Source organism: Vulpes lagopus, chromosome 7 (genome assembly GCF_018345385.1).
Source record: "Vulpes lagopus strain Blue_001 chromosome 7, ASM1834538v1, whole genome shotgun sequence".
Taxonomy (NCBI): Eukaryota; Metazoa; Chordata; class Mammalia; order Carnivora; family Canidae; genus Vulpes; species Vulpes lagopus.
This window is the reverse complement of record NC_054830.1, coordinates 30,521,549-30,548,582: the sequence shown is the minus strand read 5'-3', so window position 1 is coordinate 30,548,582 and position 27,034 is coordinate 30,521,549. Positions and strand designations below refer to the sequence as shown.

Here is a 27,034-nt window from a genome sequence, read left to right as displayed (position 1 = left end):
TTGAATGGGACATATAAACTCTGTGTCTCAGTTTCATCAATGTTGAGTATATTTTTTAAAAAGATTAAGCTCCATGGAAAGAGAATCTCTTTCCCTTTTTAAATTTCCTTCATTGTGAAGCTTGATGCCTGGTACCATACTGAACGTTTGTTCTATCAATTAACAAATCTCATAGGAGTTCACTGAAGAATGCTGATTTAGTAAAGCAACTGGGTCAGGGGCAAGTGATAAGATACCTTTGCCAGGCATCAGGTGTAAAGAAAGAAGGACATAGTGTTCTCCAAAAACTTTTGCCAGAAATACAATTGTCTAATAATTATAATAACAATGTGTTTATCTTCTCCAATGATTAAATAAGTGCATTTATAGTATTCCATATTGAGAAGAATGTGAAGAATCAGGTACCTTCATATCCTCCTGGATTTACTTTACACTATATTAATTGTAGCATTATTTATAATTGTGAAGAACTGAAACAGCCTAAATATCCATCAATAAGTGATTGGCTTAATAAAATTTACTATTATGGTATAATAATGAGGCCAAAAAAATTTGTTAGACCCATAAGGGCTGACATGGAAAGATATAAACAATTTTTTTAAAAAATAAGAATGAATTTGCAAAATGATATTCACATTAGAATTGATCTGTATAAAAAAAAGAATTGATCTGCATAAAAAATGAGTGAACATAAAGAAAAAGTTTGAAATGATATCCACCTGAACTCCTGATAGCAATCACCACTGAGAAATCACATTAAAGGAGATTCCAATATTCTAGTTCTTTCACTTCTGTACAGTGAGATTTTTCAGGACAGAAAATAAAATGTGTTCTTTTTTCTAATAAAGTAAAAGACAGGGATCCCTGGGTGGCGCAGCGGTTTAGCGCCTGCCTTTGGCCCAGGGCGCGATCCTGGAGACCCGGGATTGAATCCCACGTCGGGCTCCCGGTGCATGGAGCCTGTGTCTCTGCCTCTCTCTCTCTCTCTGTGTGTGACTATCATAAATAAATAAAAATTAAAAAAAATATTTAAATAAAAAAGTAAAAGATATTTTAAATGGAGTTATATAAACAAAAGAAAGTGGGATTGTTTTAGATGATGGGATATAAGATAGAGGAAGAAAGGATGGAAAATGAAATCCCTGGTAGGTATGCTAAAATAAAACATTAATGTAGAGGTTGTTCAGGATAATTCTCAGCTAATTTCTAAAGATTCCAAGAGCTAATCAAGTGCATCTCAGAAAAAGTCCCAACTCTGCAACTCTGCAAGTGGTTCTCTGCACTTTCCACTTATTTCTGCTATTTTGGTGCTGGGCTTAAGGAGCATTACAACTACAAATCCTTCATTGTAATCAAAGATGTTCAAGCTCCCTGATTAGTATCTGGAAACTCTCAGCTCACCAACTCCCGCTTCCTTCCAAATCCACCTTTTTGCCAGGGAAATGAGGATCTGCCACAGCATTAAACCCTTTGGAATAACTTTGTTAGAAAACCATGTCATTTATTTGACTCCTTAACACCTCGCCTCCAAGTGACAGCTGCTACTATGGCACAGAATCTTTCAAAATAAAAAGTGAAAAGTTCTACAAACTGTATCAGCAACAGCTCATTTATTTCAGATTCTAGCTAGCTGCAGAAAAGGAAAAAGGGTGATCATTATAGCTCCAGCCTGGAATTGTTGTTTCTTCACAGTTCATTCCTGGACTTGGGAAATCAACTGGAAAGCAAATGCCAGCAATTCTGAGTTGCAAGGAACACAGTGTATCTGAAAACCATTCCCTAAATCCTTCTTGCCTGCCCAGCTTGCCTTGTCATTGAGGAACACGGTATAGGATCTGGGAGGGAGGGGAGGACGCACCGAGATTGTGAAGGTTTGTCAACTTAAGGACATCATTGCTGTTCATCACGGTGCAATGATGAAGAGGTAAGCCAAACTGAGATATTCAAATCCTAGTCTGCCACTTAGCAGCTGTATGGCCTTGGGCAAGTCATTCAACCTCAATGAGCCTGTTTTTGCACCTGTCAAGTGAAGCACAGAGTCACTATCTTATGGGGATGTTCTCTCCTAGGGATGTTAGAGCATAATATATGTGACATGCTTTGCACACTCCCTCTTTTTTTTTTTAAAAAAGATTTTATTTATTTATTCATGAGAGAGAGAGAGAGAGACAGAGATACAGGCAGAGGGAGAAGCAGGCTCCATGCAGGGAGCCCGACATGGGTCTTGATCCCAGGACTCCAGGATCACACCCTGGGCTGAAGGCAGGCGCTAAACCGCTGAGCCACCCAGGGATCCCTGCATACTCCCTCCTTTATGGTAAAACTATCTGGCTTTTATTTGATAATAATGATGCTGATCATGATGACAATCATCGTCATCATAATCATCATTCCTGTTAGAGTTTGGGGCGGCTGTAAACAATTCTATTGAAACACTCATGGATGTCAAAAGATTTAGACAGGTTTCCAGCTTTGGCATTTACTAGCTGTGTGATCTTAAAAAAATCTAAGTCTCTGTGCGTTGATCTCTAAAAGGGGAATAAAAATACTCTGGCTCAGCCTTTGTTACAGTGTTGTTTGACAATCCAGGGTATAACGACCATACCAATGATTATACATACACACATGCACACATATATATAAGATGAAAGAATTAACATATCCATCCTACTTCCTAATTTCTACCCTAATTTCTACTTGGTCTAATGGGGAAAGGCAATTAGCACTTCATCCTTTTTTGGTAAGGGGTAAGGAGGGGGACATGCTTAAAAGCACATAATGGGGTGGTAGTAAAATTGCTACAGTTAGTCCATTACTAAATAATTAGAAATTACTATTTGCTTTTCTGTCATTTATAGTTTTTTTTTAATTAATTTTTATTGGTGTTCAATTTACCAACATACAGAAAAACACCCAGTGCTCATCCCATTAAGTGTCCACCTCAGTGCCCGTCACCCATTCCCCTCCAACACCCGCCCTCCTCCCCTTCCACCACCCCTAGTTCGTTTCCCCGAGTTAGGAGTCTTTATGTTCTGTCTCCCTTCCTGATATTTCCCAACATTTCTTTTCCCTTCCTTTATATTCCCTTCATTTATAGTTTTTTTGTTTTGTTTTTTTTTTTTTTGTTTTTTTTTCATTTATAGTTTTTATTCTAAGAGTAATATGTGCTGACAGCAGAAAATTTGGAAATAAGAGAATATAGAAATATCCATTTGCTTACTCATGGTAACTTTCTTTTTCTATTTTATCATGCTAAGTATAATAAATAAGGCAAGCGTTTAAACAAAAGTGTAATCTCAAATATTGTAAAGAAAAATCTATCAGTGTTAAGACACAAACTATCACGTAACTGCAAATTGAAGCCTTATCTATTTCTCCCTAGGTCACCAATTCTCCACCTACTGTGTGTCTAAGAATCACGGGAGGACTTACTTAGTAGATGCCAATCCTGGGCCCACCTGGCACTAATGCTGAGTAGGTAGGTCTGTGGCAAGATCCTGGAATCTCTATTTTTACCAAGTTTTCTACATGATACAGATGCAGATAGGGGGACCCTGAACCTCCCGTCAAGAGAGAGTCTAAATTTCAGAGTCGTTTCCAGGTCTCTGCATTCCTATAGCTGGATCCTAGAAGGGGAATCAGGAATGTGAGTGCTGGCCTTTCAGCTGTCACTGCTTCACAACCCGGGCCCTGAGACTTTTACCATCCTATTCTGTAGAGCATCTGGCAAGCAGGCAGCTTGAGGACTTGCCTCCTTTTTGTTTTACCTTGTGGCCCCCAGAAAATTCAATTCATTTTGTGGCTCACAAAATGTCATTCTTTCTGAGATGGGTGGGGTTGGGAAAGGAGATGGAACACAGGTCCCACCACTCAACTGGCAACAGCTTGACCTTATAAAGTATATTGTGTGACTTCTGGTCACCAGTTTGATAGCTCCAGGGGATGCCAAGAATGTTTTAACATTTCTCTGTTTCCAGAAAAGAAGGAAGCAGAGATGGAGGTTACTGGGACCTTGGAACAGACACCTAACATTTTCTTTCTTTCTTTTTTAAAAATATTTTTTAAAAATTTTATTTATTCATGAAAGACATACAGAGAGAGGCAGAGCCATATGCAGAGGGAGAAGCAGGATCCTTTCAGGGAGCCTGATGTGAGACTCAATCCCACAACCCCAAGATCACTCCCTGAGCCAAAGGCAGACACTCAACCACTGAGCCACCCAGGCACCCCAGCACCTAACATTTTCAAGGGACAGGATATACATAGAGATGTGAGTGGGATGTTTCCTTCTGACATTCCTAGCTATTAGTATAGCCGATTTCCTTTGTTCTTTTCTAGGCAATTTGGTCTCCGTCTCTGTCCTTCTAATTCTAGGAAGGAAAACAGATAAAAGAAAGAACTAGAACTTATTTTTATAACTTTGAAGAAAGCAATGTTTGCATCCTTCTGAGGTGTTGAGCTTCTCTCAGGTAATGAGGTTCTGTTCACCACACTCCCTCATGCCTCCTCTGCAAAATTACACACAGTGAGACCAAGAACTACATAAAAGGCTCACTCAGCATACACTAATTTAATCTCTGCCACTTGTCAACTCCCTCTGGGAGCTCCACAGAAACAAAAGCCTTGATTACATAACCTACAATCATTCTCAGTAAGTGCCCCAATCCTGGTCTTCCAAAGCCTGTACAGATTTTACCTAAATAGGACAAATATCAGTGCAAACCCTCTGAGGCTGAAAGAAAGAGACTTGTATAAAGTAATTTCATTGAATCTTCTTATTTCCTTCTGCTTTCTCTGAAGCAGCAGTGGTGGGGGCACCATCAGTGTTCCTATCCAAGTTCAAGTACAACTGTAGCCCTAAAAAGATTTCCATCTTCATAGAATTAGGAGTCTTATTCTCTCTCAAGAAAGCTTCAATTCAGTCTTTTCATTTTATAGATAAGGAAACAAGTTCAAATTGGAGCTGTGTGCTGGTCATTGCCTGTTTGTTCTCAGTTCCCTGCTCCTTCCATGTTCTTTTCTGCATTTCCAGGGCTTGATTTCCTTATCAACTGGCTTCCCATTAGGTTCAGCCAATGGGAAGCTCTGGTGGGAGACCAGAGAGTGTCAGCAAGGGAGAAGCCAGACTATCTCTCCCCCTCTCTCTCTTTCGGCTTTGGGCAGCATCTCTAGCAGTGGCTGCATCTCTTTCTTGGTTCCTGCTCCTTTCATAGTCCCAGCTTTGGCCACGCAGACCCCATCTTCTACTCTAATAAGACCCTCTTCCCTTTATGCTTCTTGCCTGGGGGTCAGTAATTTTTTTTTTTTTTAGAGTTGGAGAGTAAATATTTTAGGTTTTATAGTTTTACCAATAGGCAAAACTGAGGCTATTTTGTAGCTACTTTTATAATATTTAAAACGTAATCATTAAAAAATATAACCCCCCTCCCCCAAATATATATACCATTCTCAGCTCATGCACCATGTGAAAAAGGCAGTGAGCTGGCTGGATTTGGCTCAAGAGTCTTACTTTGCCATCTCCTGCTCTACCTTAGGGGCAGTGGTGGTATCCCACAGTTGCTAACCTCTGGATTCCCTCTTGGTCCCTTTTCCTCATCATTGAAGCCCTACCTACCCAGTTCCCTTCTTCAGGATGCAAAATGTTAGAACATTCTTTGCATCCCCTTCTTTGGGGATAAGCTCTCTTTTCCTGGCTGGACCTTGACTGATATCAGCAATGACTTATTTACAACCAGATTTCATAAAGTGGAATCATTGTCTACTTCATAAATTTCTTATGGCTTTCGGAGATGTGGGTGCAAAGCTGTCTCAATGGAATTCTGTAAGTTTCCATTTAAGTTAGGTCAGCTGGCTGCTTATGTGTGTGTTGTTGACTGCACTGGTTGACAACCTCATGCAGTGTTGAAAAATTCATGGCACCAAAAGGTGCCTATGATAAACTGAAGTTGGCCCCCATGCTGACCAAATACTACTCAACCTTACTCACAAAAATGATGGAGAAAGCTGGGAAAAGATGAAAAACAGGGTTAGGTTGTAGATGTAAATTCCCATAGGAGATGAGCCATGGGTGACCATGCGATCAGTGCTATATACCACACAGCACCCTCTCCACTGCCTCTGTCCCTGTCCAAGCCGCTGCCTCCCCTTCCCCTGGATGGCTGCAGTGGTTTCCTAACTGGCCTTCCTGACTTCGCCATTGCCTCATGCCCCCTCTAAGACTGTTTTATAGCCACAAGCAAGATCTTTCAAAAACATAAAGTTGCATGGTTCTGCTGTTCAAAACCTCCAAAAACTTCCCATCTTACCCTGTATAAAATCCAAATTCCTCATATTATTTCACAAGATCCTATGTGATCCAGCTTCTGTCTGCTTCTTCAAGTTCATCTCCTGCCTCTCTCCTTCCCTCCACCTCATCCCAACCCAAGAAGGTTGGTCTCCTTATTGACCTACTGATTATGGTTTTCTTCTTTTTCTCTATGCCTTACTGGTACTGCTAGGGATCACCTGCCCAGACAATTACAAATCCTTATCTCAAGGGGTGCTTCTGTAAGAACCCAAACTAAGGAATCCTTTTAAGTCCCCAACACCACTAATGTTTTTGGGGAAGTGTTTTAACATCAGTACTCCCATCTACACAGGCCAGGAGGGGAATTGTGGGGTGAGGGTAGAGTAATTTGTCATTCACTATTTTTTTCACTTAACTCATTCCAAACCAGCAGCCACTGTACCACATTTTCTGTGATCTCTGCAGACACTCCCTACAAATGACGATTCTTGTCTTCACTGGAGAAATCTCCAAATATGACTGTCCTTATCCTTGGTCTATAGCTATACTCTGGTGCTAGTTCCTTGTATTACATTCTATTAATCAAGGGTGCTTGGGTAGCTCAGTCAGTTAAGCAGCTGACTCCTTTTTTAAAAAAAAAATTTAAAGCAGCTGACTCCTGATTTCAGTTCAGGTAATGATCTTAGGGTCCTGGGATTGAGCCCTATATCAGAGGTCCATGCTCAGCAGAAAACCTGCTTGAGGATTTTCTCTCTCTCTTTCCTTCTGCCCCTCCCCCCTGCTTGCACATGCTCTCTCTAATAAATAAATAAATCTTTAAAAAAAGCCCTATTAATCGTATCTACAACAAGGACACTACAATTCCATGAACTCTTCATGTGTGTCAAACTCTGTGTTACATAAATAACTTGTACGACTTAACTGAAAGGTCACAACCATACTAAGAGGAAAATACTACCTTCTTACAATAAGGAAACCTAGGTCCAGGGAGATTATAACTTGCCCATCTGCTAGGTGTCAGAGCTTGGATTTGAAGCCAGAGTTTTGGCAAAAGATATACCATTGACCTTTTGGCTACATCACCCTCAAATCTCTCCAGCTCTCCCTGCCCCGTAGAACCCCTCAGTCTCATCACACGCAAAATCTATTTTAATGCACAACATTATGATGAGATACTGTAGTTATAAAATTTCTGAAACGTTAGCCAAAAAAGAGTGAAACCCTTCAGTAATGAGAAACAATAAACAAATGCTTAAATGTAATTGCAAATGCAGCATTTCCTGAACACAGGAATAAAATACTGCAGCCCTTAACATTTTTATTTTCCCCAAATTGGCCCTTACGGTAAAACAGTTTATCACCACTGCTCTAGGGTATGGATCTTGAGAAAAAAAATACTTTCCCCCCCAAAGAGCTAGCATTACTAGGTAATGACCCAAACTCCACAGATTTCTTGGCACCAACCTGCACCTGTCCCCATGTTCCAAACAGGAGTGGTAGGATCAGAGCAAGTGGCTATGATTATAAAGGGGGAGAACAGGTTGTATGTAGTCAGTACCCAGCTGAGCACCTCAGTTTGTCTTTCCCTCAATACAGAGGACCCCTCTTCAGATTCTATTTCAAGAATCCTGAGAATTAGGCTCAGAATCTCATTCCCCTACCCCACTCAGGCCACACAACCCCAGGAGGACTGTGCTAGTGCCACCAAGCACTAGCACTTGTCTCAGCTCTTCATCACTTGATTCTTCTTGGTTTCCTCAGTCATTCCTCATGTCCTTCCTTTGTTATAAGCACAGACATCCCCCATAGGTGAGCTCTGTGCTCCTGTTCTTCCATCTCTCTCAGGACCTCTCTTCTTCCAGGACTTCCTTTTCTTTGCATGAAGACAACTCTTTTGAACTCTGTTCAGGCTGTGCCTCTTCTTCTTACATGAGTTTAGCACAAAAATTCCTGATAGAAGACACCTCAAACTGCATAATCAAATCCAAATCTATATTCTCTACTTAAAAATGGTTTTCCTTATTATTCCTTTTATCATCTGTAACTCCTTTTCCCTATTCAATCCCCTAGAAATTACAGATCTTCTAAAATCTTGTCAAAAACTGCCTTTCCACTTTTGTCACTTTTCCTTATCATATTTTTTTGCTCTCTCTCACCATGCGTCCAACAGTCTAAACATTGTTTTCTTTAGCTTTTATTCAAATTAGTAGAATATATGAAATCCAAAAGTTTAGAATGAATTTTCTATGTGTTGTTGAACAAATTTCTCCCCACTCAATCAGAGGAATGGTACTGCTTCACTGGGCCCGTGTACTGATCACATGATATACATGAATGTGGCTAACACAATGGTTGTTACATAGCAGGCTTGCAATAGGTATTCGCATATTTATTCATTCATCACTAGGGCCCATTAGAGCTAGACTTCTCCATGAAAATCTTTGCTCCCATAGCCCCCAAACTCCTTAATTTTTGTCCTCCATTTGATATGTATCAAGTATCCATGCAGTGTTAGTTGGCACTCTTCAAGTACACTTTCTCTGGAAATTAAATTCCTTACCATAAAAAACTCTACTTCACACATCTGTGTATAAAGGACTAAAAATTTTGAATCCAGAGCCCTCCAAATTATCAAGTTTTTTTAACCAAATGAGCACATATAGTAGATAAGAAAATGGTTAAATATTATTTGCTCATTTTAATCACGAGTCAAAAGAAAGATAGAGGACACATGTTTTATGCCCATAGTAAAAGAATATATTGTTGAATGTAAAACCTTTCTGATATGAGTCAAAAATATGTACATCCGGTGGTATAAAGGAGCTACACACTTTGGCATATGTATCAGAAGCAGCACACGAATATTTTGTAAATTATCTAACATTTTCTAAATTGACTTTATCCCACACCTGATAATCTGATAAGGAAGTTAAGTAAGTTTCCTTTGCTCTGTCATTTACAGACTTGGTATTAGAGTTTATTGTCTTCCTTGTGTTTGCAATAAACTGAATAGTTAGAAACTGGTGAATGCTCTTTTATTTCTAAGATTATGATAAAATCATTGGCATTGGCTTGTAAAGTTTCAGGAGAAAATAACCTTTTTCATGATTTATGTCATCAGCCTCTTGCTAACCCAACTTCTTTTGAAACAAATGACATAAAAATAATCTGTATAAATTCTAGATGTTGTCACTTACTATTGACAGCTTCCGCAAGAAGATAATGGTACAACATTTTAAAGCATCCAAATGTATGAATGGAATTGCAACTCTAGTAAAAAAAAAACTCTAGTTTTTGGAATGGTATGTGTATCTCTTAGATGGGCATTAATGGGGCAAAAGTGTAAGACATTCTGTGGGATGAGTGGGCTAATCTGAATTCCTGATAGTAGACTCTAAATGTTGTACAGATGTGGTAATCAGAAAGCCAAAAGCTTTCTTGTTTTCTTCTTGAACTGGTTTTTACAGTACTTATAGGAGGCCCAGGGTTCTAAGGAGATACTAGAGGTGCTGGAGCAGGAGGAGAGTGGGTAGAGGATGTGTGTGGCAGGGAGAAGGTGAAGGAAGACCAGTTCTGTGCTTCCAGCCCCTTTTTTCACCTGCTTCAACTTTCTCAGGGACTCCTGCCTGTTTTATATACAGAGCTTCTAAGCAAGGTAGTGTTTGGAAGACAAGTTTCTGCTACTGAAAAAATAATGGTTTATTATCTTTGTTTCAGAAGCCAAGTAAAAATATTCCAAATAAGTGGGTCACTGTACTCATAGATGGCAATAAACATTTTTATCCAATTTCTTTGCCTTTTATTGGCTGACAATATGTCTTGGGAAGAAAATTAAGCCCAATACTGGAAACTGTTTGCTTGAAGTGTCTTTTCAAATTGTACACGTAACCAATGATGGCATGAAATTAAATATCACCCTGCTCTCCACCAAAACAAAACAAAACAAACAAAACAAAACAAAACAAAACAAAACAAAACAAAACACAAAACAAAAAACAGGCACTGTTTTCTTGTCTAACCAGGTCTCTTGATTGTTCTCTTCCAGTATGAGAGACAGAGAGACCTGTTTAGTAACCTGTTGCTCTTCAAATCTTAATGGACTGACTTTCAAGTCATCTGTTGCTACCACATCTTTTGGTAGGAAATCATTGTAGAAGCAATGCACACCTTACAATTTCATGAATAATGTTATTAAGCATTCTACCCCTGGTACCCAGCCATTGACATTTCTTATCTCCTCTGCTAGATCCCAGCCATTGGTAGTTCTTATCTCCTATCCTAGATCCCACGTATTGATCAGTGTGCATTGGCTTGGCCATTCTCCATTAAAGCTAAGGAGTTCATCCAGAACTTCAGAAGTGGCAAGCACCCTTCACCAATCCCTCTAGCTTCATTTCTAGTCACAAAGGTAGCTTTTTTTTTTAACCAAATTACCAGGTTATGCTTAATATTTCTGACCTTTGCACTCTATTTTTATTTTAGTGAGTATCTACTTGAGCAGAGGTATTTGCAACTTTTATTAATTCTACTCCTAAAAATCATTCAGTATATTGGTATAAATGCCACTTCCCATGATTCTTTGTCTATGAGCTGAGGTACTTTTGTTTTAGACTAGGGAAAGTTCACTAAATCAATATAATAAGGATGTGTTCCATGATATACAGATCCTCTGAGATGCTTAGTGAGGAAAGGTGTCTGCGGTCAAACATGTTTGGGAAACATTGTGTTTCTCTTGGTGATTCAAAATGTGCATTAGAAAGGCAGTGCTAAGAAGTATTTCTTAAACTTATTTGACCATATAATTTTTAAATTATTCCCATCTCCTCTCCCTCCTCCTTTTCTACATTAAACATTAAATATCTAGGACTCCATGAGAGATTTTGGAAAACACTGTACTTTCCTATTTAAGAAAAGTTTTCAGGGGTCAATTTCTACTTTTCTCTGTAATTCCAGAGCCAGCACCATGTCTGGCACAAGGTGATTACTCAATAAATGTTAAACTGAAGTGAATAAAAGAGTAGATTAATGAGATGCCAAACATTATGCTGGAAGTTGTTTTTAAAAATAATACCAGCTAGGGACGTCTGGGTAGCTCACTAGGTTAAGCATTAGACTCTTGATTTTGGTTCAGGTGGTGATCGCAGGGCCACGAAATGGAGCCCAACACTGGGCTCCACGTTGGATGTGGAACCTGCTTAAGATTCTCTCTCTCCCTTTCTCCCTCCCGCTCCTTTAAAATAAGAAAGAAAAAAATGCCTCTCTGTGAGCATGAGCAGCTATTCCCTACCTGAATGGGTAGGCAAATGCTATGTCAATGCTGAGGTTACTTTCCGTCTTGTTGACACAGTCCACACTCAGCCGCAGGCCTCCAGAATAGCCACCGCATGTTGCAAATGCAAAGATTGCAAAAAGCTGTAGAGAAAAGAAACAAGAAAGAAGGTAGTCATTAGAATCATGCTAATCTAATGAAATATATCAATAGGAGTTTAGCATCTGAATTGAGAGAGGTTATGGTTCTTCTGAAATGTGACATCATATTGGGTTCAGGCTGGGAGACGAAAGCCAGGAGGATGATGTGGACTGTTGAGGTGGTATCTGAAAAAAAAAAGCCTGGTAATCTGGGATAACTCTGAGGAAAACTGAACACAAGGACAAAATATCTGTGTTTGATTGTGTAAAGAGCTGTCATACCTCAGAAGGTGGATATGATCTCACATTGAAAGATCTGGAAAGTTACACAACACACTAAGGGATTAATGATGGATGCCTCCAGGTGGGAAGAATTTGAGGTGTCTCCTTGCTTTTTTCTTTTGGTTTATCTGTTTTTCTTATGCAATAAACATGTTTTATCTTTTTGGAGTAATATAGTTTTTTTTTTCTTAAAAAGGCATAGAATTTAAGAGCTAAACGGCTGAAAGAGAGTATATGAGTATCTAAAAGGCGCTACTTCAGAGCGTGAGATTTCAGCATATGTCAGCCTCAAAGCCTCCCTGGTTGTTACATCTCTGTATCAGTTGCTCTTTGTCAATTATTATAAGATTCAACTAGTTACAAGTTAATTCATAATCTATTCCAGTATAGAACATGGATCTGCGGGAATTGGGTACTGAAAATTAGGAACAGGAAATCAGGGAAGTCTTAAAGAAAGAAGATACATCTGGGAGACCAAGGATGGCCTAAGATGGGAAGCAAATGCTAAACTGTCTGCTAAACTTAGTCAGTTTGGCGAAATTCAAAGTATTTCCTGCTCATTTCCAAAGAAAGTCAATATAGTGCACTTTAACATTAACCCATGCTGTAATACTCCCCTTTATTTTATTTTCATTTTGGAATTCAGCTTCTTGAGGTAGTTTGGAGTCCCATTAGGAACACTAGTTCACTTTGCACAGCAAAGCAGAATTATTGTATAAGGGTTAATTGTATGGGTTCCAGAATGTGAACTTAGGAAGTTTCCTTAATTTTCCCCATGTCTTGGTTTCCTCATCAGTAAAACAGCACTCATAATAATTCCTCTGGATCATTTTGTTATTCATAACCCAAAGCAGACAGTTGCTGTGGACAAGAAAGCTGCTGGAACTGGCAATGTCATCACATCTATCGGTGAAATGAGTGTTATCCCTAACACCTGCCACCTCAGTCTTCCTTGGTAGTGCAAAAGTCTCAGAGCTGTTGGTCTCAATTGGCCATCTGACTTCAATAGGAAAAAACAGACTGATTAATGACAAAAATAAGTATTTTAAAAATGGAAACAACCAAAAGATATAGTAGATGTAGCAACTGTGTTTATGTGTGTTAATGTGTGTAAAGCATTTGAACTGATCCTGGCAGAGGGTAAGTACTCAATAAATGTTATTACTCTAAAGAGATGTCGATGGCTCCTTCATAAGATATTCCAGGCCATAAAATAGGAAATTCAGACTTACTGTTTAGCTAAATTGACATGACCATCAGCCCCAGTGAACCAGCATCCAAACACTCCAGAAAAACCGATCTGTTTTGCTTCACTTTTCTTCCTAGTTTGCTTCATTGATAGCATTTGAGGAGGCGTTCAGAAGCTACTCCAATCCACTCCACAATCTGGGGCTGATGCACACGGAACACCAAGGCTGAAGGGAACCTGATTTTTATCCCGGTGGCGTGCATCTGCTCACTTCTCACGACCAAATGCTCTCTTTCTGTCAGCTCTTAGTATTGGTAGGAATAGGAGGAAATGAGTTTAATTGTTCGACGCTTAAATCTAAGTTGCATTCTATAATACTGGATGTTTCGGCCTTTGTGTCATGTCAAAATACTGCCTTCAGTAAGATTTCTTCCAGAAGGACGAGCGGAGTAAGGGAGCCCAGAACTCTGTGGTATGGCTATGGAGACAGGCTGTATCCTGCCCATGCTTTCTCATCTGTAAGACAGGAATGTCCTCTGTATCTTCTTGAATCACTGAGAGGATTAAATGAGATGGAATACATATTTATGGGCAGCCCTTCTCAATTCATGCAGAGATTTATGTTGTAGTTGCACATGTGCACTTCTATGGGCAAGAATCATAAGTGTGTAATTAGCACTTGTACATGTCAAGGTTAGGAGAACTGTCCATTCTTGCCATTATTAAGTGTCTACTATGGGCCAGGTATTGGGCCCAGCACTTAACATATGTGATGTTATTTTCTCTTAACAGTGATGATGTGTGTGTGTGTGTGTGTGTGTGTGTGTGTGTGTGAAGCTTAGCATTCCCATATTAAAGATGTAGAAGAATAGCAGAAAGGCTCTAAGCAGTTGCATTTACAAAAATTCCTTAAAACATTAAAATGTAGCAAGTTGGAGTTGAAGGGACATAACGATAAATCCTGCTAATTTCAGTGCTTAATAGCTATAAGGGAAACTAACTCTTAGCTTTTCATCTTACATTAAAGTGCTTTATATACAGTAAGGATTATTAATACTACCATGTAATGAACTTAAGATGGAATGATAATTATTATGTATTTAACTATTCAAAACGTTAGATGCATAGAAGGAAGGTGTCAAACTATTAAAACCACACACACTGCTACTTTTTCTTTTAACCTCTACTGAGCTCTGAAAATATAAGACATTGTACTTAAGTTAAATACGATACCTATGGGCTTTCTGGTTAACTTTCTCCCTTCCTCAGTCCTTACTGATTAAAGAGAAATCATACTGTGTGACCGATAACAAATTCACATGGGTTTGGTGAGGATTAAACAGATAATGTCTGTACAACACTGGGAGAGTCAGATCCTGCTGAGTGAATAACATATTACAGGCATGGCTGATTCCATATTTGGGAGAGTGAAATCAACTCCTTCAGACTCTATCAGCCGGGAGCCTAGCTCTGTAATTAGAATACATCAAGACGAAGTAGGAAAAGGGGACCAGAAGCTCTTTGGGGGGTCAAAACTGAAGAGGAATGTAGAGTAGGAGGAAACTTGGAAAATGCTCTCACGGATTCCCCTCTCAGAAGTCTGCCCACCCACTCTCCCTAGGTGGTTGGGCAGAGTGATTGTGGAGTCAAGCAAAACCTGAGTTTGAGTCCAATTCCTAGCTGTCAAGCACTGAGCAAGTTATTTAACTTCTCCAAACCTCAGGTCCTATATCTCCTAAATCAGGACTAATTCACTGATTCATCCAGCAGATGTTTAATGGTGCACTTACTTGGTGCCAGCTGGGAAGGAACAGAAAGATAAAAGAGTAAACACAAAGACAAAGAAGGTCCCTGCTCACTATGGAGCTCAATGCTGGATGGGGGAGACAGAGTCAGAAAGAACATACACACGAAACAATTACAAATTGTTATGTATTTTGGGGAGGAAGCTCTTCTACACAGGAAGTTACACCTGAGGAAAGTTACATGTAAGCTTAGACCTTGAGGATGAAGGAAAGGAAGCCATGGGAGTAGAGGCAAGTGCTCTGGGCAGAGGGAACAGCTCAAGTGAAACACCAAGGGAGGAAAAGTTTGCCAGTGGAAGGTCAGTGTGGCAATTAGATAATGAAAGAGTCTGAGAATAATAGTATTTACCTCACAGGATTTTGTGTGCTTTAGCTTGGAGAACATATGTAAAGCATCAGGCTCACAGCCCTCAACAAACATTAAAGTGTCTCCTCCTTCTCCTTCTTCCTTTCCTACTATTACTAGTACTACTATACTATTGAAAAAAATGGAGAAGTCCAGAGGAAAATTCACTTGCTCCCACTGAGCTAGAGCAGAGTTGGCACTAGAATCCTGGGCTCTGGACTCCCTGAGTCAGCATCTTCTAATTAGCTCTACAATAGCAGGAAAACAATTTCTAGCCAGCTAGGTGGGAGTTAGATACCAAACATTCCAGTCTTCTTTGACCAAAAATGCACCATCATGCTTTAGTGGCCTGTGGTTCTCCATGCTTCTCCTGGGTGTCTTAGAGGCACATACAGGCAGCTCACTAGCCAAGCAGAATAGATGCTTTGTGCTCTCTTTTTCCTCTCTCCCTTCTTCTCTCCTTCCTTCCTTCCTTCCTTCCTTCCTTCCTTCCTTCCTTCCTTCCTTCCTTCTTTCCTTCCTCCCTCCCTTCTTATCACCCTTGATGGGGTGGAGGATTTTAGAAGGGAGGTTCTTGGAAGGCACTGTGAAAAGACAGAAATTTCCATAGCTTGACAACCATTTCTCTGAGAGGCTGTTAAAATTAGCAAGAGGAAGGTTGGTGCATCTTGTAGATGCTTGGCTCTGCAAGGCCAATGTTGGGAGGGAACTGTGTTATATGGCCAAGACAGAATGAGAACTGGAGGTAGTTCTAGAAGTCTGAAGAGAGAAAAGAGCCTGAAGGAACTGGGTATGTGTGGTATTTGGAAGAGATGAGAGAGGGACTAGAGAGAAAGACCTCCATCTGAGGCTGACTCAGCAGGTACTATAAGCAACTGTCTGAGAGATGTGAAGATATGGAGTCTGTGTGTGTGCACATGTATGCTTGTGTCATTTTTTCCAAACCCTGGGCTCTGCCCATATATCCTCAGCTAGCATTGCACTCTTTCTGGTAATGCAATCTATTTACTCACCTTTGTAGATACTGGGGTCATAACGCTGGGGCAAAAGTCCATTTACCTAACCAAGTGAAATTATAAAACCTCTGTGTGGCTATCTTTCCTCAAGTTTCCAGTTTTCAAACAAAGCAGACACCTCATCCTCCAGTACATTTTAAGATAATGAATATCATAACCACTGGCCCCATCATTCACTTCTCTTGAATTCAAGAGACAGAAAATAATCTCCTGTGATGAACTCTCATTTCACTACTGTCTTGGATGATCTACAGCTCTGTTCCTAACAACAAAAAATTATTCTCTAAATGGACAAAATTAACCAGCAGAGATTTCCTTTGCATGCAGACTGTTTAGAAATACACTCAGGTAAAAGAGACAGAAGCATTGTCTTGCATTTTCTGGTTTAATAAGCATCTATAAACCAAAATCAGCAATAGCAGAAACACTTTTGCACACTTAATGATACCGAAGGTTTTTCCCTGGAAAGAGGGCAAGCAGCTCCCTCCTCAGAACTAAGTGAACCACATAAGGAATATCAATGAAAGATGCTATTAATCCTTCTGGTTAATTTGCAAGGCATAGTTGAAAGCAATAGGTTAGAGGAGGACAAGAAATCAGGGTGATTAATAGCTTTCACAGAAACCTGTGGTCTTCAGGAAAGTTAGGGAGGGGACATGTTCCGTGGCCTGATATACAACCTCGGGCAGGAAGGATACCTTGGGAGAAATAAGTAAGGAGACTAGAATAAAAGGGATTGGAAAATTGAAACCAAGTACTAATACTCATGTTGTCACTGAGCTGTGTGTGCTGACAATCAGATCTCCACAGGATAAAGCATGGATTTCTAGCATTTGATTTGTCAGTTTCCATGGTGTGAATATTCCCACTATGGCCAATCCCAAGCTATCCTCCCAATACCTGCAAACTTGATTGGAAGGAGAGCTGTACCATCAGCTGTGCTCTAGCACACCACTGCTCCCAAGGGACCTTCCTTGATTCTCCCTGGGAGCAAGGGTGTTATTTCATTGACTTACTCTTCTTATTTCTTATTTTCTGTTATTCATATTACTCACCTTGGGCTTACTGCGTTGACTACTCCTCTTTCATCAGGTACAACTATTCATTCTTTCATTCATTTATCCACCCAATCACTTATTTTTTTAAAGATTTTATTTATTCATGAGACAGAGAGAGAGAGAGAGAGAGAGAGAGAGAGAGAGAGAGAGGCACAGACACAGGCAGAGGGAGAAGCAGGCTCCATGCAGGGAGCCCGATGTGGGACTCGATCCCGGGTCTCCAGGATCACACCCTGGGCTGAAGGCGGTGCTAAACTGCTGAGCCACCTGGGCTGCCTTCCAATCACTTATTCACTTAGTTATTGTAGCAGAGGCTGTTGATGCCCTGCCTATATCCCAGGAGCTGGCCCTAGAAGCCACCTGCAGCTTCAGGAAGCTAGTCAGGTATATCTACACACCAAAGGCTTCCCCCTCCAAAACTGAGAGCCTCTCTGCTGAGGGCTTTCTCAGGCAGCAGGAATGTGCTCAGCCTGTGACTGGAGCATGGTGGAAGTCCTCTGGAGTGACTTCTCTGCTGGCTTTCAACCAATTTGGGATGGAAATTAGTGGACAAAACCCCAGTGTTCTTGCCACTCTGAGGTGCATTCAGTACAGTTTTTCAGAGACTTCCCTTTGAGATTGAGCCCCTGTTGCCTACAGCAACGCCTCTCTGCTCATTAATACCTGTAGTGGATGTTCCTCCTTTTCCTGTCTCAACTCCTTACTCATCATTGTGCCTCTTCATATCACCCCTCAAGTAAACTTCCTGAGTCAAAGTTCTTGTCTCAGGATCTATTTTGGGGGAATACAACTGAGTTATTAAATCCTGACCAAGGGCCTAATACTATTCAGCACTGAACTGCGCCCAAGGATTACATTAATAAAACGAATTGTACCTCTTGACACACCTTGTCTCTTGCCTCTCAGCTTCCAGTTTTTCACACTCTCATCTCCCCAGCCCTCTCTAAATAAGCTGAGTTCCTTTGTAAATAGGAGGTCTTCTTTGACATTATCCAGAGTAGGCTTCCTGACCTCAGCCCACCCCAGTTCTGGCCCCATTACTCTCTGCCTTTGTTTGTTTGTTTTTACATGAACAGATGTTTCAAAATCATATTTTTGGCATTATTTATTCACTGGTTCATATTTTGTTTGACTACTTCACTGAGGAAAGGTAAGATACTTGTCTATTGCTGGATCCCTACCACCTTGTACAATACTTGGCATGAAGTAGGTACTCCCTAAATATCTGTTGACTAAATAAGAAAATATGTTTCCCTGTTCCACCTCTAGGGAACTTGTTGTCTATTTGAGAATACAGACAAGTTAATGAAAAGGCACTATGACATTGTTTTATTGTGTAACTGGAGCATGTTACAGGAAAATATGGTACATATTTTTTTTTTTTTTATGGTACATATTTTATGGTACATATGGTATATACTTGGAGAGGAGTGGAAGAGAAATGAGGTATAGCTTTCTGGAGAAGTAGATAACTAAGGAGAAATCAGGAAACTATGCCAGATGTATCCAGGTAAGAGGGAGAAGACAAGTATTCTAGGCAAAGAGCAGCAACAAGTCAAAGGATCTCAAGTGAGCAAATGGGGCACATTTGGGCTGTGCATTTGGCACAACTGCAAGGTGGGAAGAAGGGAGTGACTGTTCAAGATGAAGGGAGGGATGTTTTAGGTAAATTCTAACAGGGATCCAAAAACTATGGTCCCTGGGTGATATCCAGCCACATCTATTCATGTATGTATATATATAGCTGCTTTTACACTACAATGACAGAACTAATACTGACAATAAAGATCCTGGTCCACAAAACCAAACATATTTACTATTTGACTCTTGTAGAAATAGTCTGTCAATGGGAAGAAACACCAGTTTTGTGAGGGGACTGGATTTCAGCAGTAGGGGGAGGGCATGACAAGTCTGCATTTCAGACAAGCCAGGTGGTTGCCATGCAGAGTGTGGACTGAGAGAGGGAGGGACAGGATGCTGGAAGACCAGCAAGTGTCTTATTTCTCTAAGATCTATAAACTCTGTGCCAACAGTCTCATTTATATCTCTTGCTGTTCCAAAACATCATTTGTGGCTCATAAATTTTACCAAGTGAATGAATATGAATGAATGGGCAAGAGAAGATTAGAGGATGAAGTTCATAGAAAAGCATATTTTGGCACTCAAAACAATAATATATATTATGCTGATAACAATAACAATAAAACAATGATAGTTGGCTCTTTGTGCCAATCTCTTCATTAAGTACATTCTTTACATTAGCTTATTTAATCTTCTTAACAACCTTTGAAGTAGAAACACAATCCCTTATTTTATAGATGATAAAACTGAAGTAAAACAGCACACCGAGGTCACACAGTTTTTTGATATGTGATGTAGTCATGGTTTGAACTCAGATCTGCCTTTCTCTAAAAGTCCTCTCTGCCTTTATCTTCCTTCTCAACTTTCCCAGGGCTGTGAAAGGGACCTCTCTTGGCTAGCACATGCTACAGAAGGACTAATATGGAGATGTCAATTATGAGCGTAGTAAGGTACTCTCCATCACATCAATGCTCAGAAAGCCAAATGACTGAAGAAAGCATCCATAGGACAAAGCCTTGATCATCCAAATGGATACCAGTGGTAGCTCATGTATTTTGTCTCAGCAACACAAACCTTCACTCCACAGTATCACAGGTCACCAGGGGAAGAGAGTTAGAGTCTAACATGACAAAAACACTTAGAAAGCTTATTGTGAGTAGGTCATGTCAATTATACCTCAGAAGTCCCTCCTGTCAGCCACAGCAGGGCTGGTGGCTTGCTCACTTTCATACATCTCTATTACTCGACAGTTTATAGGTTAAAGGGACCCAATTCTCCCCCGCCACTTCCCTCTGACGAACCCCTCTTGTCCATTCTCCTTTTATGATTTGTCTTGGACTGATGAGCCATCTGTCCCAAGAACCCTCGAAGAGCATTTTTGTGAACACAATTGTTTACAGGAGCTGATTATCTCAATAGTAGCCCTGGAAGTGAAGAATACATACTGTCAAGTTAGTTTCTGGTGCAGAATGGGTTTTTGATGAACTGTGGCTTCCCTCATACCCCACTGGCTACCCAGGAGGCCCCCAGCAGATTGATGAACACCTTTGAAACTTAATGTTCCATTTCTACTCATCTTTGTCTAATACTTTCTTTTAGTGTGTCTTCTCTTGCTGATAATTGGATTTTTCCAAGGAAATTGACCAGGCACTTTCTTTACTATCAGTTTATGGTTACTACAATATTCTGACCCAGAAAACTTCTGTGAATAACCCTGTAAAACATCAGATGGGACCTTCATGTGAAGAATAAAACTGGCAGTTGTCCCTGAAAGACAATATAATTGTATCATATAGGGAGGCTCTGAAAGCTACTGTCAAAAAAGCCTTCCCGTGTAGAACTGTATGTTTTCTCTTGTTACATAACTATCTGTGTTTTTAACCAGCACCAGTATCTCCTACACTGCATTCCATTTCATGCTACCTATCAAACATCGGCTATTGTGCCTTTCTATCCATTCTGTGATTTGTATGAAATCCTCCCAGGAAAAAGCAGCCTCACGGAATTGGTACTTCACACCGTCACCTGAGAAATTCTGAGCAGGTGCTACAGAAACAGAGCTCCAAATTACTTACAAAGCAAAAGAAGTTTCTGTTTTCATTGTCTTAAATGTGCAGCCTAAAGACTGGATCAGTTAGTAAAGTATTTGGTCACTGGTAGCAGAAAGCTTGACTTAGAGTGGCTTAAACAAATAAAGGTTTACTTTTCATACATATTGAGAAGTCCAGAATTGATGATATCTGGACAAACATATCTTTGGTTCTTTTTTTTTTAAGATTTTATTTATTTATTCATGATAGACATAGAGAGAGGGAGAGAGATTGAGAGAGAGAGAGGCAGAGACACAGGCAGAGGGAGAAGCAGGCTTCATGCCAGGAGCCTGATGTGGGACTCGATCCCAAGACTCCAGGATCACACCCTGGACCAAAGGCAGGCGCCAGACCACTGAGCCACCCAGGGATCCCTAATATCTTTGGTTCTTATGATCTTGGCCTCATAGTCACAGAATGGCTGCTGTATCCATGGACATGTTAGCTGCATGAGAGACTGGAACGTGAATATTCAACTTTCCTGGGTTCCAGAGGGAAGATAAGCAAGGGGACAAAAGCTAAGAATGGTTGCTGAGTCAGTCAGTCTCCACTGTCTGCCACAGAACTTAGGGAGACAGGGGCAGAAGTAAAACAAGTAACCAAAGCATTTTATAAAGGCAAGACAGCATAGGAAAGCCCGTTCAGTAAGTGGTCATTTCCCTTGTCCTAGACAGTGCCGAGCAAGTCCTGTACCTCATATAATAGGCATAATAGGTTTAAGTTAACACTTGCCCATAAATTGAAATGTGAATTTCTAATTGAATTTTATTTTCCAGCATAAAGCCTGACAAATCATTGAAGTAAAATGCATGCCTGAAATAGTAAAAATAAGTTGGAAACCATCTTCATGCTTATAAAAATACAGACTAATCAAATAAATTCTGAGATACTCAGTCAATGGAATATTATGCAATAGTTAAAAATAATGAATAGTAGTATAGAAAGTTGTTCATCTTTTGTAAAGGAAAAAAGCAAATTGACAAGTATAATATACATGCATATATCAAATAGACTTGTAAAAGTCTAGAGAGGTAGCATTGAAGTATCATCAGTTGTTACCACTGAGGATTGGACTTTGAAGGCAGAAATTCAGTTTTTCATTATTTTTGTATTGTTTTCTTTTTTAAAAAAATATTTATTTATTTTAGAGAGAGACAGAGTAAGCACACAAGCGGAGAGTGGGGGGCAGAGTAGGAGGGGGAGGGAGAGAATCCCAAGCAGACTCCTCATGAGCATGAGCTAGACATGGGGCTTGATCCCATGACCCTAAGATCATGACCTGAGCTGAAATCAAAAGTCGGATGTTTAACTGACTGAGCTACCTAGGTGGCCCTCATTATTTTTGTATTGTTTCAATTTCTGCCAATAAGTGTGTATAACTTTTGTAACTAAAAAAAGATTTATTAAAATTGCAAATTTAGACAACCTCTGAGTAACCTGAGCAAAGCAATTTCAGCCTGTCATTAGATGGTAGTGCTGTTTTTAACTTTCATTTGGATGAAAAAGTATAAAAAAAAAAAACCACACTCTCTTCCAGAATAATCTTCAAAAATACCTTCAAATTATTTACATTTGCAGAGGATGTAAATGGAATAACAGTTTTGACCTGCTTAGTTATTAAAATATTTTGACAAAGTCACTCTTTAGATCAAGGTAAAAATATTTCAAAATATGCCACAGGAACATAGGGCTCAAGTATACTGTCCATCATCAATTGAGTTAAAAAGTGCAATGTATCTTTCATCAGATTCAGTGATGGCAATTATTTTTAAAGGAATCAACTCTAATTCTCTCATATCTGTCATAATGGAATAATAAGAAAAAATAAAAATTCAGCAGAGCTTTTCACCCAGAACTGACACCATTTCCCTGACACCTGATTAGAGTCTGGTGAATTAATTTCTTGCTTATTGTAGTGTTTTTGAACTTGACATTTTTATGTGATATAGACTTCCTGAATTTTCTTACCTATCATAACCATCTCTACAGCACTGAAGAAAATCGTTGATGATAGATATATTAACTGCATACTTCTGCTTGACAGGCAAATTAAAGCAAGATAAGCCCAGGGAACATAGCTACCATTCTGTAGTTCAATAATATGTACTGAATATGTTGGCATGAAATATTCTTTGCCAGAAGCCATGCTTTCATGATAATGTAGAATGACTAGATTTTTTTTCTTAAGCTGAAGATAAGTCACAACCCTTAAACCCCATTTTTAAAAAAAGAGTATACCTTAGATACCATGTCCAGAAAATAAAAGTTGGGATTCTGTCCCAGTTGAATTCAGTTTATTTGACATTCTCTTCTTTAAAATTTAAACATTTTGTGACCTAGAGTTGTATTTATATCCCTAAAGCAAATTAGAATAACATTATTTTGGAGAAAAAAAATGATCCATACCAACTGTCTACATTCAACTAATTCTTTTTACTAGACTGCATGGCTCATAAAAAAAAAAAAAAGTTTCTCTCATTCTCTTATCTTAAAAAAATTGTTGTGTTGTAAATTCAGCTTCACCTTGATAAAAGAAAAGTACAGAATCCCATGAAAAGAATAATAGTTGATTTTTTTGCTTATATTTTTATATTTTTTGTGCTTTGTGCCTATATTAAATATCAAATACAACTTATGAGAATAAACAGTTATCATATTTGAGCTCATGATTTCAAGATTTGAAGACCTTCCCATGTTCTACTTCCTTTGACTTCACTAGCAAGTTGCATCTCTATACTGTTTATACTTTAAGACATTCATACACTTGTTTTGATCATTCTGATTTTTTGACCATTTGATTTCTGGGTCAAAACTTCTGAACCTCTCAAACATGAAGCATAGTCATCAAATTACCTCTGTCATAACAGACGATTTGCCACTATGTATTATTTTGATTACATAATGGGAGAAAAGCAAACATAAAACAGGAAGCTAAAAGGTAGCATATCGTTCATATTGCAAAAAAAGCAAAATAGTAGCGTCGAAGTCTATTGGAGCAGTTTGAAGTATGTTCTAAAGTAATATTTTCTTATCATAATTCAAATCATAATAAGAACACAGCTGTTGCTTCTATTTAGTGAGACTCTATTTGTGTCCAGCAGTATTTTGGGTGCTTTAGAGACATTGTTATTCTGAAACCTCATCACAGGGTGAATAGGTACCATCATTATCCCCATTTCAGAGCTGGGTAAACCATGGCTTAGAGGGGTTAAGGGATTTGTCTAAGGCCACTCAGTTGGGGAATGATAGTTTGAATCCATGAGTTCATAACTATACTAAAAGAAACAAAATTAAAAATCTAATTGGTCACTGTTAGAGGATATTAGTGAACAAATCCATTACTTTAAAAACTAGTAACTAAAAGGGAAGAATCAATCATTCATCTTACATTTTTTTAAGAATGTTACTTATAAGTGACTACATAGTAGAAGACAGGAAATTTCCCTTTATAAAATTGTTCCCTAATAATGAAAAAGGATGATAGAATTAGAATATCACCATTTTGCAACTTGTTATGGACTGAATGTTGAAGTTCATATGTCGAAGCCCTAATCTCCAGTGTGGCTGCATTTGAAGATGTCAACTCTAAGGAAGGTTGAGTCCCTGACCTAATAGGATTATTATCCATAAGAGGAAACATCAAACCTCCCTGGTTCTCTGTGTCTCCTTCCCCCACTACGTATTCACCAGAGAAAGGCTATGTGAGCAGTCAACAGGAAGATAAACTCCTATAAGCCAAAACAACAGCCCTCAGAATGAAATTTGCCTTGCCAGCACCTTGACTTTGGACTTGTCGGCCTCCAGAACTGTCAAAAATAAATTTCTGTTATTTAAGCCACCCAGTCTCTGGTACTTTGTTATGGTAGTCTGAGTTAAAACACAACCTTTAGTGAATTAATAAATCTAAGCACAGATGACTGATAACAGATAAAGAGACATAATCAGATATTACATGCCTTAGTCTAATAGAAGAAGATTTCACCAACTGTGAAGTATTCTTGGCAAAAAGAAATCAATCAGTCAATCAATCAAATTCTGAATTTCAGTGAGCCTCTATGCCCAATTTACAAAACAATATAGAAGAGACAGGAACATGAAAAATGACACCACAGGGACTAAATCAGTAAAATCCAGACCCTGAGAAACTCTCCAAGGGAAAATACATTGTTTATTCAGGAACAACAAAAAACGTGCAGTGTGAGAGAAACATTGGAGGGGGAGATTGAGAGAGAGGAACTTATAGATTAAAAAGGTTTCAGAGAAGGGCAGCCCCGGTGGCTCAGCAGTTTAGCCCTGCCTGCAGCCCGGGGTGTGATCCTGGAGACCCGGGATGAGTTCCACCTGGGGTTCCCTGCATGGAGCCTGCTTATCCCTCTGCCTGTGTCTCTGCCTCTACATCAACCCAATGATGGATTTAAAAAAAATCCAGATTTCAGGAAACTATAAAAAAACATGAAATCAAATGAGACATTTGGGAACTTGTAGATATTTGATGATGTTAAATTATTGCTAATTTTTAAAAAGTGAGATATGGTATTGTAGTGTTTTTGTATTCAATACTTTTGAGAGATACACACCAATTTATAAGAAAAATGACAGGATGCCTGGGAAGAAGGTGTAATAATAGGAGCATAAAAAGGAACAACACTGGCTATGAGTTGATTATTGTTGGAGCTAAGTAATGAGTAAACAGAGACTCATTAAATTATTCTGTGTTTTTATGTGTTCGAAAATCTACATTATTCAAAGTTTTTAACAACTGAGATTTTTAAAAAAGACTTTTACTCATTCATGAGAGACACACAGAGAGAGACAGAGACATAGGCAGAGGAGAAGCAGGCTCTCTGTGGAAAGCCTGATGTGGGATTCTATCCTAGGACCCTGGATCATGACTGGAGCCAAAGGCAGACACTCAACAACTGAGCCACTCAGGTGCCTCAACAACTGAGATATTATAAATGAACCTAGATATGAATGCATATGTTTAGACAAAATTCAGTAGTTTAAAAAAAAAATTTTTTTTTAAATTTATGATAGTCACACAGAGAGAGAGAGAGAGAGAGGCAGAGACACAGGCAGAGGGAGAAGCAGGCTCCATGCACGGGGAGCCCGACGTGGGATTCGATCCTGGGTCTCCAGGATCGCGCCCTAGGGCAAAGGCAGGCGCTAAACCGCTGCGCCACCCAGGGATCCCTTCAGTAGTTTTTTAATTTAATATATATGTAAACAGTTTTCACATTTTATTTTTAAAAGATATTCAAAATTAATCTTAATCAAAATTCCTGAGGACTGCTTTTTAAAGCAAGGAAGTCTCACTCTGTTCTATTATGATACTGCAGGACTTAGAAGAAAATATATTCTATTTTTTAACAAAATTTTCTTTCTTAATAATCTTTTATTGATTGTCCTAAGAACCCATTTAGTTCTGCCTCATTATGAAAGAGTAGCTTTTTCTCATTATGCTTTAATGAGATGAAAGATTACCATAGCCTAAAGGACTATACATGCCATGTTAAGGACATCATTTCCTAGACAATAAGACAAAAATCCCCACCATCATTCAATAATGTCTTTCTATTGATTAAGTTCAAGAGGTAATAAAATATATCAAATTACTTAATATTTAATATATTGGTTTTAGTTTCTGAGTACTAATGTTAAGTGGAGTTCATATAGACCAAACTGATGAGCGGAGACATAAATATTATCCCATCCACTTCAACACTGCAAAAGAGACTGCAACTAAAAGACAGAGTGAGTGACCTTTCCAAAAAATTTACTTTCTGGCTCCAGATTATACTTATAGCACTTTTTTTTTTGAGATTTTTATTTATTTATTTGACAGAGACAGAGGGAACCAGAGAGAAAGAGAGAGAGAGCATGCTCCAGAGAGCCAGAGAACACAAATGGAGGAATAGCAGAGGGAGGGGGAGAAGCAGAGTGTCTGCTGAGCTGGAAGCCCAATGCAGGGC

The 27,034-nt window shown here is 39.2% G+C and overlaps 1 protein-coding gene across 1 annotated transcript in view; it reads right to left on the bottom strand.

Annotated features, from left to right (window-relative positions):
• Positions 1–27,034, bottom strand: part of SYNPR (synaptoporin) — a 293,689-nt gene that overhangs the window by 97,173 nt on the left and 169,482 nt on the right. Inside the window, exon 3 of the mRNA XM_041760625.1 lies at positions 11,574–11,698. Within this exon, the coding sequence (XP_041616559.1) occupies positions 11,574–11,698 (125 nt within the window). The remainder of the gene's footprint in view (positions 1–11,573; positions 11,699–27,034) is intronic.